General features: G+C 40.1%; 1 protein-coding gene across 7 annotated transcripts in view; it reads right to left on the minus strand.

Moving 5' to 3' along the window:
* Positions 1-799: 799 nt before the first annotated feature.
* The window catches only part of S100PBP (S100P binding protein), a 38,304-nt gene continuing 25,943 nt past the window's right edge, over positions 800-13,160 (minus strand). For all 7 annotated transcript variants that reach the window (XM_066269772.1, XM_066269766.1, XM_066269771.1 and 4 more), the window contains 2 exons: positions 6,600-6,681; positions 800-3,418 (listed from right to left, as the gene is read on the minus strand). In XM_066269772.1, the coding sequence (XP_066125869.1) occupies positions 3,319-3,418; positions 6,600-6,681 (182 nt within the window). In that variant the 3' untranslated portion in view covers positions 800-3,318. The remainder of the gene's footprint in view (positions 3,419-6,599; positions 6,682-13,160) is intronic.

Below are 13,160 nucleotides of genomic sequence, written 5' to 3' on the forward strand. Positions count from 1 at the left end.
AAATAGTCAAGTATTTAGCAAACTGATATTGAACCTTCTGCTTGGACTGTAAAATATATGCTAGACACAATTTATAGAACAGCAGCACAGAAAGCCTGTCCAAACATGTTGCCACTTATTTTCTCAGCAGGAGCTGAGGTTTAGAAAGCATTGGCAAATAGAGGTGTTGAGCTATTATTGCCTTCTCTTTCATGCTTGCTCCTGGGGGGTCAGTTTAAGAAGCTTAGATTCACAAAAGAAATCTAAGGAACAGTGTGTCTCCCACATCCACCCATACTTATCCAACCTTCACCCCAGATTCTAGCAGCAGTCAATTTCTGCAGCAGTTAAGAACAAGCATCAATTTTGTACTATCAATTCTGATTTCACAGCCCTTTCAAAGGGAGAGTGTCCTAGGATAGCTGCTGCTTTAATCAGTGCTCACTCTCAAGAGGCAGAGACAGAGGTCAACCACACAGATATGGGAAGGAATGCATGGCAGTGCCTTTCTGATCAGGCTGAGCCATCTTCCTCTGCAAAAATGGCAGTGCAGTAATATTTCAGGCTCTCCTTATGTCAGACTCCTGACATGCACTATATGCAGCTGCAAATCCCAATCAATTTCAACATTTCTTAACTGCTGGAACGCCTTCCTCAACACTGTAATTTATCCTCAAACGAACAGGGAGGACGCACCCTTGCCTCCCCAGTACCACATTCTACTAACTGCCACCCCCTCCCATACCCCACTATCCTACCTACGCAAAGGAGGAAGGAACCCTCTTTCAAAGCCTGCAACAGACGGTCACAGTACATATGCCACTGACAAGAACTTTTATTTCTTTTTAATGACATTAAACACAACTGCTATAAGGGAAAAAACATGATAAAGAGGAGGCAACAAACTTGTTTCCCAATTGGTCCTGACAAAAACTCAAGTAAAGCAGGGCCTGCCTTAGATGCAAAACTACAGGTTATTTCAGGCTCTTTGCTTATAAGTAAACTATATATGAATGGCATGTGTTTACTCTGCTTATCAATACCCCTGTGGTGAGAATGTCATCATGGATAAAGAAAGCTAGATAGGCAGTTACATATTCACAACATAAAATACAGCACAAAATTCACATGAAATACTAGACTTTGAGGCCAATACCAAATAAGAGCTATGCATCTTTAAAAAAAGATTAATACTCCAGATTTTACCAACTACCATCTTTAAGGCGAGCATGCCTGATAATGAGTTTTCTTTGGCTTTTTTTCTCCATAAAGAATATTATGTTAAATACTAGAGAACAGTTCTCGCCTCCTCCAGTCCAACAGATTTAATTAAGCTGCTAAAGCTTTGGAAAAACAGAATCATTTGAGCAAAGAGGAAATGTGATTGTCACATTTTACAGTTAACCTGTCACTCACTTGATTTGGCAAAGGTGATGCTCCCATTACACATTCAGACTTAAACCCTTTTGTACCAGGGAGGCAGGAACATGTCTTAGACGTTCACCTAAGTAAAACACTGTTCCTTTACTCCTCAGGTTATCTGTGGGGAACCAGACAGCTGCAGTACTAGTTATTCAGGCTACAATTTCAGCTATACTGAGTTCCAAAGGGGGATGTTTACCTGTCTTACTCTATTAAGCTAACTTAGGGAAACCTGGAGAAATGACTGATATAATAAACGACAGCTGAAAAAACAGATTTGACTCTTCCCTTTGAACAGAACTTTTTAGCATTTTGGTGTCAGAATTAAACAAAACGTCTAAGGAACAGAGAATCCTTAACTGATAAAAACAGCAAATACTTAGGGACAACCATCTAAATTATATTAGTGGCTTAAATGACCAGCCTTTTCCCAAGTTACTAAAGCAGGGAAGGATGTTTAAAATGGGTTACTCACATACAAAGATGGGGCTAATGAAATAACAAAACCAGAGGCAGCCGGCCTAATACCACAGGCTGCACTACGGCCACTGTGGACAACCTTCCGAGAGTGAAAAACAGCGCCTGAATGCTGGACTGCAAAGGCTCCCAAAAGATCTATGTAAGAAAGAATAGCAAACTCCTAAGACATCCATTAAGATGGCTGCACAAAGTCTATCAACTTGGGTTAGAATACCAAACCTTAAGATAAGGTAATGCATTTCTGCACAGACTGAATCACTATTCTATTAGACCCACTTTAGCCGTTTTGTGAAAATGTGCATCAGAGGTTTGAGCAAATGAGTAGATGATAACATCCAGGGTTTCAAGGTACCTCTTGCTGACTAATAATGGAGACATAGTGCCTTTCCAGTCTCTCCCTCAGGATGGAGGCTCACTAACACATGACTTCACACTTAAAGTTGGGGTTCAGCAGATGAAACTAAAGACCAACTGACACCTCACTGGCACTGGCTTACTGGACTGTCCTGGAGTCAAGACCCTAAGAGCGCAGCTCTTCAGTAAGGACAGTAAGGGAGGCTATTTTTAAGAGGCATATCCATGTTTAACAGGAATATACTGGCCAAACCGTAGAGACAAGGTGGTCACTGGGAAAAAAAAGGAAAATTCTTGAAGAAAGGCAGAAAGGACAGTTATAAGCCAACAAAACAACATGGGTTAGTTGGCAGTCTTCTGTCAAAGTTAAGATATATAAGATTTGCAAATACTATTGTGCAAAGTAAATCTGATGAAGAATGAAACAAAAGCCAAAAAATAAAGGCAGAGAGTAGGTATAAAAAGGAGAGGAAATTTACACTTTTAATTTGTCCTTTCAACAGGACTTTTGTCCTGCTCCATCGTACTACAAACATCTTAGATTACCAACTTTAAAAATTTGATAGGTATTTAGAAATTCAAATAAAAAAGTTAAGAGGGGAAGTTAAAAGTAACTTGTATCCATTTCTAAGTCATAAGCAATTATTAACACTGGCCTGCAGCCAGATAAAGAATCTCTTCTTTACAGATTAAAAGGTTTCTTTTGGGGACCAGTACACTTCACTTCTGCATAAAGGTGGGTGGTTGCTTGAGCCTGGGTGTTTTGGGCTTAATGTTGGCTTTCAGGAGGTGACCACCTACAATTTAAAGAAAAAATAAAAACTGTATCAACTTAACACTGCTTAAACACACACGCGTGCGCACGCACACACACAGACTTTATAAAAAATTTCAAGTCAGAAATGGGTGTTTCCAAAAGGTGACAAATTTTTTAAATAAAAATATTCTGAAAAATAAAATTCCAAATCTACAAAGCACAAAATAGCAAAAGATAATGAGATGCTGTCCGAACAGGCCCTTGGATAGGGACCTTCACTGCTGACGGGATGAGACAAACAGACTCATCCCATTGTATTAAGTGTCTTAGAGACTCTGGAACCGTTGGTGGCTTCGCTTGTTCCTGTCAACCCACTGAGTCAAACTGTATCTTTCCAGAGGTTTCTGTCGGAACCGGGCATAGTTTCTATCAGGAGAGAGGAAAGTAAAAACAGAAAAGATGATTTCAGCAAGAAGACCATTTGTATACAACTATTTAAAAGATATTATTTTAAGAAATCAAATATTAATTTTATATTTCAAGTCTCATAATTTTGGAAATTTTATATGAAAGTTATAATATAATGGCTATTTCCTTCCAAATTCCAAAGCCACCTAATCCCAGACAGGTACTTCAGTCGTAAGTGCTACATACACAAATGTCCCAAGAAAACCTAACGTACAATGTATAATGATTACGTAAGAAAAAAATACTTTCCCCTCCAGAAACATTCAGAATAGGATCTACATTTCATTGCTTGCATCAGAGCTATACTTCCAACAGGACCTCACTATCTGACACAGCTCAAGGTTGCTCAGGACACAGCAGTTAAAATTAGAATAAAATTCCCAGAGAAGGTAAGTCATCATGTGAGTACCACACTGCAAGTTCAGAGCTTGAACAATTAATAGCACAGACTTAGTTTCTTGTGAGTCTCCTTTGTTCATGTGCTGGGCTGGGGTGGGCTTCTGAACAGGACCCACTGAGCTAATTTGAGCACATTTTCAACTCTGGCTGTTCCTAATAAATACCTGGAAGCTTTTTTTGTTTGTCTTTAAATTTTTATTTATTGACTTACAGCAAGAGAGGAAGTAGGAGGGAGAGAGAGAGAGACAGGAACATCAATCTGTCCTGCATGTGTTCTGACCGGGGATTGAACTGGCAACCTCTATGCTTTGGGCGATACTCTAACCAACAGAGCTATCTGGCCAGGGCGAAAGCTATTTAGTAGATTCTTGCCTGGCCTGTGGTGGCGCAGTGGATAAAGCGTTGACCTAGAATTCTGAGGTAGCTGGTTAGAAACCCTGGGTTTCCCCAGTCAAGGTATATACTCTTCCCTCACCCTTTCTCTCCTCTCTCTAAAAATCAATAAATAGCCTGACCAGGCGGTAGCACAGTGGATGGAGCGTCAGAATGGGATGCAGAGGATACAGGTTTGAAACCCTAAGGTCACTGGCTTGAGCATGGGATTATAGACATGACCCCATGGTTGCTGGCTTGAGCCCCAAGGTCGCTGGCTTGAGCAAAGGGTCACTCGCTCTGTTGTAGCCCCCCCCCATCAAGGCACACATGAGAAAGCAATCAATGAACTAAGGTGCCGCAAGAATTGATGCTTCTCATCTCTCTCCCTTCCTCTGTCTGTCCCTATCTATCCCTCTCTGTCACTAAATAAATAAAAATAAACAAACAGAATCTTAAAACATTTACCCCCCACCCCCACAAAAAAGGATATAGATTCCTGGCCCCTCTTCTACCCCCAGACTTAATGATTTAGAATCCCTGTAGTAAAAGCCTAGATATCTGTATCTTTAGACCTCTCCACAGGTAATTATGAGGAATAGCCAGGACTGAAAATAATTATAATGGCATCCTATATTTACCGTATTTCCCCATGTATAGGATGCTTCCATGTATAAGACGCGTCTTAATTTTGGGGCCCGAAATTTGAAAAAGAAGTATTACATAAAGTTATTGAATTCAAGTTTTATTCATCAAAAAATTCATACAACTCCTCATCACTGTCAAAACTCCCATCCATTAGCTTGTCCTCATCTGTGTCTGCTGACGAATCACTGTCATCATATATATTGCCTCGTCCTCAGTTCCATCTACAGCATTTGAAATGCCACAACCACTGTATAAGACACGCCCAGTTTTTAGATTCCAAATTTTTCAAAAAAGTGTGCATCTTATAGATGGGGGAATATGGTACCTAGCCATATATGCAAGCACTTGCTGAATTCTTTAAACACTTCCTCTCATTTAACGCTAATGACAATCCTATGAGAAAAGGATTCTCATTAATAACTTGTACGTGTTAGGAAACTGATCCTCAGGTTAAATAACTTGCTCAAGGTCATATAGTAGAGTAAGCAGAAGAGCCTGGAATTGAATTCACAATTTACTCCAGCATTTATCTAATAACAATTATAAAACACTGTCTTTCTGACAACTACAGAGGAAACAGTGAGTATAAAATTGAGGTAGAAGAGTGTCTGACATACTTGAAAAATAGCAAGGAAGCCAGTGTGCCTAGAGCAGAGTGAACAAAGCACAGAGTAGTAGGAGATGAGGTTGGTGAGCTAACCCTATCAGCTTAGGCCACGATCCTTACAGATGTGGGGACTGTGAAGATGGGGAAGAAAATCACTGGAAAATTCTGAGCAAAGAAGAGAATCTGACTTATGACTTATGCTTTGGAAAAAATCTCTTTAGCTGCTGAGCTAAGAACAATTCACAGGCAAGGGAAGAAGCAGGGAGACCATTTAGGCGATTTGAAATAATCCAAGTGAAAATGATGCAAAATGGTCAGGTTTGGGGTATTATTTTGTATATTGAGCTTACAGGATTTGATGACAGACTGAATATAGGATAAGAGAGAAAGGAGTCAAAGATGACCACAAGGTTTCTGGGTAACTGGACCAAAGAAACTGAATAAATCTGTAAAATCACAATGCATCAAGAATGGAGAAGATTTTGCCTGACCAGGCGGTGGTGCAGTGGATAGAATGTCGGACTGGGATGTGGAGGACCCAGGTTCGAGACCCTGAGGTCGCCAGCTTGAGCACGGGTTCATCTGGATTGAGCAAAGCTCACCAGCTTGGACCCAAGGTCACTGGCTTGAGCATGGGGTTACCCGGTCTGCTGTAGCCCCACAGTCAAGGCACATATGAGAAAGCAATCAATGAACAACTAAGGTGTTGCAAAGAAAAACTGATGATTGATGCTTCTCATCTCTCTGTTCCTGTCTGTCCCTGTCTATCCCTCTCTCTGACTCTCTCTCTGTCTCTGTAAAAAAAAAAAAAAAAAAAAGAATCGAGAAGATTTCAAAACTAAACTAGAAAGGACCTTTGACATCAATTAGTCCAACATCTTAATTTTATTGATGCAAGAACCAGAGAACTGATTAGATCAAAATCATATAGCTAATTAAGAACTGCAAAGCTAGTATCAGAACCCAGGTTTCCTCAATTTCAGTCAAGTTCTTATTCCATTATCCCATATTGCTTCTTTTTCCACCTCTAGAATTAAACAATTATAACCCCAGCTCCCCGCCACATTCTTTCTATAGCCAAACTCTTACTCATCCTTCTAATCACCCACTCACCGAATAGTGAGGTCTGAAGGATGTGGATGGTTATGCATATGATGAACTTGATCCATCAAAGAACACAGTTCCACCAAGGCACCTGCAATACAGAGAGATCAGAGGTTAGGAAGCAACTCAGTGAACTACCATGTCAGCCTAGGTCAAAGCTTTCAGATAAAGAAAAAACAGGCACTGGTCTTAATATAATACTATCTATTTAGGATTATTACATGCAGTTAGCACAAAAAACTACAAGCCAGAGAGGGGAGCTTGCTCTTGGATGATGAGGATGATGATGTGATGATGATGATGATGATGATGATGACGATGATGAAGAAGAAGAAACAATAAGACAGTCACCATTCACTCATTCAACATTTATTAGCTCCTACAATGTATGAGGAGCTTTATTGGCCCCTAGACTATGGTGGTATATAAGACAGTGTACCTGCCCTCAGGTGATTCTAAAATTTGTGATATGTGCAGTGACAGAAAAAATACAAGCTGCTATGTGAGCACAGAGACCAAGGAGTGGGGATTCGAGAATGTCCCCTCCAAGGGAAGTAAACTACAAGCAAGAATCTAAAGGATATAAGAAGTCAGTGAGATAAAGAGGAGTGGGCAGTGGGGGTTGTCCAAGAGAAATAACTAATACAAAGGTCTAGAGACACAAGACAGCAAAATACATTCAAGAAACAAGAGAAACTGAGAATAGAAGGGGGTGGGAGCTTTTTGCTCAACAAGAAAAATTGCTGAAGGCAGTAGCTCAAACACCTGGGAGTCTGGCAAGGTGCTAATAAGCACTTTACACATTACCTTAATTCTAAAAAAATCTGTTACATGGAGACAGATGTTATTAACATCATTTTAGAGTTGGAAAACTACAGTTCAGGGAGGTAGACTTGCCTTAAGTATATTAAACTGGACTCAAAACTAGCTCCTGTCTGTGTCCAGCTTTTGCCACTATTTGATAATGTTAATTTTGCACTTAAGGATTGAAACTTAGACTGAAGCTCACAAAAGCAGAAATTATGGATAGAGAGAATAAAATAATTTCCCTATACCAGTGGCTCTCAAATTTTAACATGCATAATAATTAGCTGAAGGTATTATAAAACATTGCTGGGCCCCAACCCCAGGATTTCTGATTCTGTAGGTACGGGTGAGCCCTGAGATTTTGCATTTCTATCAAATGCCCAAGTGATGCTGATGCTGCTGGTTTGGGCATCACACTTTGAAAACCACTGCCATAGACAGTGGTTCAGCTAGTTCATATACTTCTCATTAACTTACCTACTATGCTTTCAGGAAACAAGAGCACTCTAACTAGACTACAGGCCATCTTTTCAAGTTCTGGTAAAAAAGATTTACAGTTTAACTTTTAGGACCAATTTGATTTTTTGGAAGCCTCAAGGAGCTGGGCTTTGTAGAAAAAGCACCATATTCCCCCATGTATAAGATGCACCTCTTTTTCAAAAAATTGATATGATATGTGCAGTGGGGTCTAAAAACTGGGTGCGTCTTTTATACTGGTTGTAGTTTTTTTTTACTTGCATTTCCCGCTTTTTCATGTGGATGAGGAGTTGTATGAATTTTATGATGAATAAAACTTGAGATCAATAATTTAATGTAATTTTTTTTTCAAATTTCAGGCCCCAAATTAAGGTGTGTCTTATACATGAAAGCATCTTAAACATGGGGAAATACAGTATATACTTTGAAGTTAGGCAGATGAATTGAAATTCCAATCCTGTCACTAACTTGCTCTTTGATCCTGGGCAAATCATTTCATTTCTTCTAGCCCCAGTTTACTCATCAAGGAACTGTGGACAAAAATATTTAGCTTGAAGTTGAGTATTAGAACAGAGTACATAAAAGACCTAGCATATTGCCTGGCACACAGCCCAAGTGCAGTAAGTAGTGACAGAAAAAATACAAGCCGCTATGTGAGCACAGAGACCAAGCAGTGGGGATTGAGAATGTCCCCTCCAAAGGAAGTAAACTACAAGCAAAAATTGGCGTCACAGCCTCAGGCCTATATTAGTTTGCAATGAGTCTTTAAATCCTGTGACAATCAATCACTTATTTGTAAGGAAAAATGCTTTTAAACGGATCAGTCTACTTCATGAACTATGATACTAAGCAGGACTGGACTCAGCAGAATTCTCTAGCCATAATGAGATAATACTTTTCAGGAAAATTTATAGATTCATTACATTACAAGTTTCTGTGCAGTTAAAATAAAAAAGCACATCCAAGGGTAAAAGAAGGCAATTGGCAAAATTAAAAATATATCTGAAATACATTTGGCAAAGGTTTAATGTTCTTTTTCTAGAAAGATAAGTCTCCTCATAAAACAAAATAGGTCAAGGACATGAATAGGCAATTCACAGAAGTAATATAAGTGATCAATAAACAATGAAAAGATGTTCAACCTCACAAATATGGAAAGAAAAACAATGTCACTTCTTGATAAGAAAATATATATCAGGAGTAAATTTCTCCTTTGAGAAGTAACTTTTAATTAGAAAATCCCTTGCCTGCTCGATTTGTGCAGCTAAAATCAAAGGTCTTGATTCAAACTGCCTCTTTGCCATTATTCCCTTCTTTCACATCCCCAATACCTACCCCTCTAGCCCCCACCAAAGGACGTTACAGTTTGTATGTAGGAGAAAGGGGGTGGGGATCAACTCTGTAAGAATTTCAAGATACAATTTTCCTGCCAAAGCATCATCAAAGGAAGGATGGTGAGATTTGGAAATTCTGGTGTCTGATCTCAAAATGAAACACGATTGTCCTTTTTAGTTCTCTCATCTCTTAATGGCTAGATTCTATAAAATTGCCCTGATGATGGAAACTAAAGATACACTATAAACCTCCTACCAAGAAACCTATTCACTTTAAACTGAAAGAAGAAAAAGACTGGTCAATTAGGCTCAAGGAGTTGAGCTTCAAGTATTTAAATGCTAAGCATCATATTCTAGCAGCAGCAACTTACATATAGCACTTCCCATATAGCAGGCACTGTCCTATGGGTTTTATGTATATTAACTCACTTTTTCCTTAAAACAATCATATGTGGTATTTCTCCCATTTTACAGATGAAGAAACAGGCACAGAGAAGTAATTTGTCCAAGGTTACACAGCTAGTGACAGAGCCCAAATTCCAACACCATGGGTTCAGTTTCCTTAAATTTTTTTCTGGGACTGACATTTCACAGTGGGGATTAGAGAGCAAGAAACATAACCCAGCCTGACCTGTGGTGGCGCAGTGAATAAAGTGTCAACCTGGAAATGCTGAGGTTGCCGGTTCAAAACCCTGGGCTTGCCTGGTCAAGGCACATATGGGAGTTGATGCTTCCTGCTCCTCCCCACCTTCTCTCTCTCTCTTTCTCTCTCTCCTCTCTATAATGAATAAACAAAAAACAAACAAACAAACAAACAAAAAACATAACCCAATATGTCTCTTGTATACCCAGTTGGTACCTGGCAAAACACTATGTAAACAGAAATTCAATAATTAAGCCTCTCAGCTCATGATCCAAAAAAACTTTAGTTTTCACTAGCATTAAGAACTTACTAATGGACTATGGTAACCTTTATTATCAATAAAATAATGATGTAGAGATGATGAGAGCTAACATTTAGAAAGCATTTATTATGTGCCAGGCACTTTGCTGATTGCTTTACATATATCCTATCATTTAATCCAGTGGTAGTCAACCTGGTCCCTACTGCCCACTAGTGGGCGCTCCAGCTTTCATGGTGGGTGGTAGTGGAGCAACCAAAGTATAAATAAAAAGATAGATTTAACATAGTAGGTTGTTTTATAAAGATTTATTCTGCCAAACTTAGCGAAAATCTGACATAAAGTACTTGGTAAGTAACTATTATTATATGCTTTAACTTACTGTAACTCTGCTTTATAAATTTTATTTTATTTATTTATTTGTTTGTTTGTTTGTTTTTTTGTATTTTTCTGAAGCTGGAAATGGGGAGGCAGTCAGACAGACTCCCGCATGCGCCCGACCGGGATCCACCCAGCATGCCCACCAGGGGGCGATGTTTTGCCCATCTGGGGGCATCACTCTACCACAATCAGAGCCATTCTAGCGCCTGAGGCAGAGGCCATGGAGCCATCCTCAGCGCCCAGGCAAACTTTGCTCCAGTGGAGCCTTGGCTGCAGGAGGGGAAGAGAGAGACAGAGAGGAAGGAGAGGGGGAGGGGTGGAGAAGCAGATGGGCGCTTCTCCTGTGTGCCCTGGCTGGAAATAAAACCCGGGACTCCTGCACGCCAGGCTGACACTCTATCACTGAGCCAACCGGCCAGGGCCTGCTTTATAAATTTTATAAAGTTACTTCCCTACTTTATAAATCACCATTACTGTGGAACCGGAGGGCTGTTAGAAAATTTTACTATTAACAGAGATACAAAAGTGGGCAGTAGGTATAAAAAGGTTGACTACCCCTGATTTAATCCCACAAAGCAGTGGTTTTCAACCTTTTTAGACTTGGGGACCAGTGAAAATAGTAGTTATTTCTGGGACTGCTAAAGCAGAAATCACCCTGAGCATATGCAAATTTGATTGAGATCATTGGATCAATAATCTCCATATAACATCAGGGTGGTTAACTCTTTCACTGCCTGACACGAAATTTTTGGTGGACTGGTCCGTGGACCAGTTGAAAAACACTGCTATAAACCACATGAGGCAAATAATATCAATTTTATTCATGAGTAAATGAAAGCTTAGAAAAGACAGTCATCTCTCTTCTAGTAAATGGGAAAGCAGGATTCAAACTCCTATGGGTTAGTAATCCAAACTATAGAAATGATCCCTGAAAGTATAGTCTTTGGGCTAATAATCCAAAACCTTATTTCAGTTCATAGCTCAATCTCTTCTTCCTCTAAATTTAGAGATACTAACAAGAGTGGAAACATTTTAGTTTCAAATTTTGAATTTTCTCTTCCCTTCATAGTCTCTAACAGATGGACTTTCTTGGACCAATGATCAGTACCATGTGTTTACTTTAAGTTGTGGCTAAAAGGTGGTGAAGACTATTTTTTGTTTTGTGGCTAAGAATGAAATTAGGAGAAAAAAAATACCTAAACATTTTAGAAATGGCATCAGCAATTCACCTAAACCTTAATTTATAAACATGTAGCTGACTGGATTGGGGGAAAATCCAGTCTAATAACTGTCCACAATAAGTTAAAAGTGAATCAGGCCCTGGCTGGGGTAGCTCGGCACATAAAGCCTCGACCCAGCATGCCAAGTTCACTGGCTCGACCCCTGGTCAGGGCTCTTATGAGAAGAAATCAATGAATACACAACTAAATGGAACAATTAAGTGAAACAATGAGTTGATGCTTCTCCCCCCCCCCCCATCCAACTCTCAAATCAACAGAAAAACTTTTTAAAAAAAGTAAATCAGGCCTGACCAGGCAGTGGCGCAGTGGATAGTGTAGACCTGGGATGCTGAGGACCCAGGTTCGAAATCCCAAAGTCGTTGGCTTGAGCGTGAGCTCACTAGCTTAAGCATGAGGTCACTGACTAGAGTGTGGGATCACAGACTTGACCCCATGGTCACTGGCTTGAGCTGGAGCCCCTGGGTCAAGGCACATATGAGAAAGCAATCAATGAACAACTAAAAGTGCTGAAACAAGTTGATGCTTCTCATCTCTCTCCCTGTCTGTCTGTCCCTATCTCTCTCTCTCTCTTAAAAAAAGTGAATCAGGTCCTGGCCAGTGGCTCACTAGATAGCACGTGAGCCTGGCATACGAATGTCCCAGTTTCAATTACCGATCAGAGCACACAGGAGAAGCAACTATCTGCTTCTCTCTCTCCCTCTTCCCCTCCTGAAGCCAGTGGCTCAATTGTTTTGAGTGCTGGCTTGGACGCTAAGGATAGCTCAGTTGGTTGTCAGCCTCAGGTGCTAAAAATAGCTCGGTTATTTCAGGCATCAGCCCCAGATGGGGTTGCTGGGTGGATCCTGGTTGGGGTGCAAGCAGGACTCTGTCTCACTATCTCCCCTTCTCACATAAAAAACAAAGTGAATCAACTGTTAAAGGAGGAATAATAATGCTGAGTGTTGCTACACCAGTTGCCCTTTTGATAGGTTTAATATGGCACTATACTTTGTACCACATGACCCTACTCAATCAAGTGTGGTACATGACCCAAGAACAGACACTCTCTCAGCTGGCTAATGACTTAAAAGCTGGCCTGGCACCAACAAGTCATCAAGTGAATCAATCAGATACTCTCCTTTGTAATGTGAATGTGTTTTAGTAATGAGGACAAGACAGAGAAGAGCACACAGCCAGGAGGAATCTAGGGACCAGAATTTGAGATACCTACCAGAAAGCAGAAGAAACACTAACCAGCAGGGAAAACCTGAGTAGTGAACAAAGGAGCCCGTTTTCTAAGCTACAGCCTAGCTCTGTAGCTGATTCTTTTTACTATGAGGCCTGGTTATGTTGCTGAGCATCCAATAATCTTCATTTTTTTCTTGTAAATCCTTGAACTCAGTTACTCAAAGGCAACTACAATGTGCTATGCCAAGCAATAAAAGTAAT

Source organism: Saccopteryx bilineata, chromosome 3 (genome assembly GCF_036850765.1).
Source record: "Saccopteryx bilineata isolate mSacBil1 chromosome 3, mSacBil1_pri_phased_curated, whole genome shotgun sequence".
Classification (NCBI taxonomy): domain Eukaryota; kingdom Metazoa; phylum Chordata; class Mammalia; order Chiroptera; family Emballonuridae; genus Saccopteryx; species Saccopteryx bilineata.